General features: G+C 62.3%; 1 protein-coding gene across 1 annotated transcript in view; it reads left to right on the top strand.

Annotated features, from left to right (window-relative positions):
• LOC147084788 (glutamate receptor ionotropic, NMDA 2D-like) overlaps positions 1-3297 on the top strand; it is a gene marked incomplete at its 5' end in the record, with an annotated part of 46220 nt that extends 42923 nt beyond the window's left edge. The window contains 2 exons of the mRNA XM_085979335.1: positions 2056-2535; positions 2777-3297. Of these exons, the coding sequence (XP_085835461.1) occupies positions 2056-2535; positions 2777-3297 (1001 nt within the window). The remainder of the gene's footprint in view (positions 1-2055; positions 2536-2776) is intronic.
• Positions 3298-3532: the final 235 nt, after the last annotated feature.

Here is a 3532-nt window from a genome sequence, read left to right as displayed (position 1 = left end):
ACATGGGCTGTGGGAGGAGATTAAATGTGTGGGTAGAGTCCATGATAGGGGAGAGTGTACATGGGCTGTGGGAGGAGATTAAATGGGTGGGTAGAGTCAGTGATAGGGGAGAGTGTACATGGGCTGTGGGAGGAGATTAAATGGGTGGGTAGAGTCTGTGATAGGAGAGAGTGTTCATGGGCTGTGGGAGGAGATTAAATGGGTGGGTAGAGTCTGTGATAGGGGAGAGTGTTCATGGGCTGTGGGAGGAGATTAAATGTGTGGGTAGAGTCAGTGATAGGGGAGAGTGTACATGGGCTGTGGGAGGAGATTAAATGGGTGGGTAGAGTCTGTGATAGGGGAGAGAGTTCATGGGCTGTGGGAGGAGATTAAATGGGTGGGGAGAGTCCTTGATAGGGGAGAGTGTACATGGGCTGTGGGAGGAGATTAAATGGGTGGGTAGAGTCAGTGATAGGGGAGAGTGTACATGGGCTGTGGGAGGAGATTAAATGGGTGGGTAGAGTCCGTGATAGGGGAGAGTGTACATGGGCTGTGGGAGGAGATTCAATGGGTGGGTAGAGTCCATGATAGGGGAGAGTGTACATGGGCTGTGGGAGGAGATTAAATGTGTGGGTAGAGTCCATGATAGGGGAGAGAGTACATGGGCTGTGGGAGGAGATTAAATGGGTGGGGAGAGTCTGTGATAGGGGAGACTGTACATGGGCTGTGGGAGGAGATTAAATGGGTGGGTAGAGTCCGTGATAGGGGAGAGTGCACATGGGCTGTGGGAGGAGATTAAATGGGTGGGTAGAGTCTGTGATAGGGGAGAGTGTACATGGGCTGTGGGAGGAGATTAAATGGGTGGGTAGAGTCCATGATAGGGGAGAGTGTACACGGGCTGTGGGAGGAGATTAAATGGGTGGGTAGAGTCTGTGATAGGGGAGAGTGTACATGGGCTGTGGGAGGAGATTAAATGGGTGGGGAGAGTCCATGATAGGGGAGAGTGTCCATGGGCTGTGGGAGGAGATTAAATGGGTGGGTAGAGTCCGTGATAGGGGAGAGTGTACACGGGCTGCGGGAGATTAAATGGGTGGGTAGAGTCCGTGATAGGGGAGAGTGTACACGGGCTGTGGGAGGAGATTAAATGGGTGGGTAGAGTCTGTGATAGGGGAGAGTGTACACGGGCTGCGGGAGATTAAATGGGTGGGTAGAGTCCGTGATAGGGGAGAGTGTACACGGGCTGTGGGAGGAGATTAAATGGGTGGGTGGAGTCCGTGATAGGGGAGAGTGTACATGGGCTGTGGGAGGAGATTCAATGGGTGGGTAGAGTCCATGATAGGGGAGAGTGTTCATGGGCTGTGGGAGGAGATTAAATGGGTGGGTAGAGTCTGTGATAGGGGAGAGTGTCCATGGGCTGTGGGAGGAGATTAAATGGGTGGGTAGAGTCTGTGATAGGGGAGAGTGTCCATGGGCTGTGGGAGGAGATTAAATGGGTGGGTAGAGTCTGTGATAGGGGAGAGTGTACATGGGCTGTGGGAGGAGATTAAATGGGTGGGTAGAGTCTGTGATAGGGGAGAGTGTCCATGGGCTGTGGGAGGAGATTAAATGGGTGGGTAGAGTCCATGATAGGGGAGAGTGTCCATGGGCTGTGGGAGGAGATTAAATGGGTGGGTAGAGTCCATGATAGGGGAGAGTGTACATGGGCTGTGGGAGGAGATTCAATGGGTGGGTAGAGTCCGTGATAGGGGAGAGTGTACATGGGCTGTGGGAGGAGATTAAATGTGTGGGTAGAGTCCATGATAGGGGAGAGTGTACATGGGCTGTGGGAGGGGATTAAATGGGTGGGGAGAGTCTGTGATAGGGGAGACTGTACATGGGCTGTGGGAGGAGATTAAATGGGTGGGTAGAGTCTGTGATCGGGGAGAGTGTACATGGGCTGTGGGAGGAGATTAAATTACTTGGCTCCAATGAGGATCTGTGCCACCCAGCCAGAGGGGGGGGTGGGTTTGGGGTGTGTGAGGTGATGTGAAGTGAGCAATGCTGATGATCTTCTCCCCGTTTCTCTCCCCGCCCCAGGAATGTACAGCTGCTGTCGGGCTGAAGATGCCAAGGACTTCGCGCCGGTGCCCTTGCCCGCCCCGGACCCGGCCTACCCCCGCCACGCATACGTCCACACCCTTCCCAGCTCCCCGCCCGCGCCCCCGCCGTCCCGCGCCAGCCCAGCCGAGCGCTGGCGCCACGCCCGCAGCCCCAACAGCGCCCGCAAGTGCGCCAAGCCCCCGGGGGACGGGTACCACAGGCACTATGGCCCCATCGACCCGGTGGGGCTGTCGGACCGCCCCTCCGAGCCCGGGCTGCCCAAGGAGGAGGAGGAGGCCGCGGCGACGGCGGAGGCAGCGCCGCCTGCGCCCCCACTGCTGCCCCCGCCCTCCTACCTGGCCGCCGTGAGGCCCCACCCGGTCGAGCGGCGGCGCCCTCCGCCGGCGAGGGGGCTGCGCTGCCCCTGCCGCCCCTGGGCGGGGGGAGGAGGAGGAGGGGGGGAGGAGGAGGGGGAGGGCTGGCTCCGCGGGCGTTGCCGCCCGGTCTGCCCACGCGGGAGCCTGGCGCATTCAGAATGGTGGTGGTCGTCTTCGGAGGAGGAGGAGGAGGAGGAGGAAGAGGAGGAGGAGGGGGAGGAGGGAGGACGAGGAGGAGGAGGAGGAGGAGGAGGAAGAGGAGCCGTGCCTCCGCCTGCCCCCAACGCCGGCCCCGCTGCCGCTGCCCTGCCCGCTTCTGCCGCACCTACCCCTCCCGCCAGCGCCCCGCCCCCCCCTGGCCCCCTGGAACCCCGCCCGCTACTGGTCGTCTGACTGGCTGGCGGGCGGGGGGCTACCGGCCCCTGGAACGCCAGCCCCTCTCCCCGCCGTGCCACCGCCGCCGCCGCCACCCCGCCGCGGGAGCTGCCCCGCCTGCGGCTGCCCCTGCGCCTACCTGGAGGGGACGGAACGCCAGTCCCGGGAGCGGGTCCGGGCCCGGAGGACGACGACCGCCAGGAGGAGGAAGCGGAGGAGGAGGAGCCCGTGCTGCCGGCACGGGGGACCGGCCACGGCCGGCCACGCCTGCGCCTGCGGGCAGCCCCGCGCCTCCCTGGAGCCGGAGCTGCCCCGCCCACGCCCGCTGCTGGCCGCCCACCTCCAACGCGGGCAGGAGGGCTTCCCGGAGCCGGGGAGGAGGTACCGCAGGCTGGCCGGTTTCCCGGAGCTGGGCGAGGGCCGGCAGGGACAGCGGGCGCTGAGGAGGGGGTCGGCCCACTTCTCCAGCATCGAGTCGGAAGTGTGACGGACCGCCCAACGCCTCATCATTGATCTTCACTGGCGCCAGCTCGCTGGGGGGGGCTCCTCCCGCCCCCCCCCCCCCCCAGCCCCACCAACGCGGAGGAGGGACACACTGGACTTGGGAGTCGGATTCGCGGACATTCCTGCTCACAGCCTCTTCATCCACCCGACCACCCCACCGCCCATCTACTTCTGGTTTTCTCAAGGGCTTCGTGCGTGTTATTCATGTGTCGGACTCG

This window comes from Somniosus microcephalus, unplaced genomic scaffold, assembly GCF_052327205.1.
Source record: "Somniosus microcephalus isolate GS21.2 unplaced genomic scaffold, FLI_Smic_1.0 unresolved_chr9, whole genome shotgun sequence".
NCBI classification, from domain to species: Eukaryota; Metazoa; Chordata; class Chondrichthyes; order Squaliformes; family Somniosidae; genus Somniosus; species Somniosus microcephalus.
Note: the sequence above shows the minus strand (reverse complement) of the source record. Positions and strands in the feature narration are given on the sequence as shown.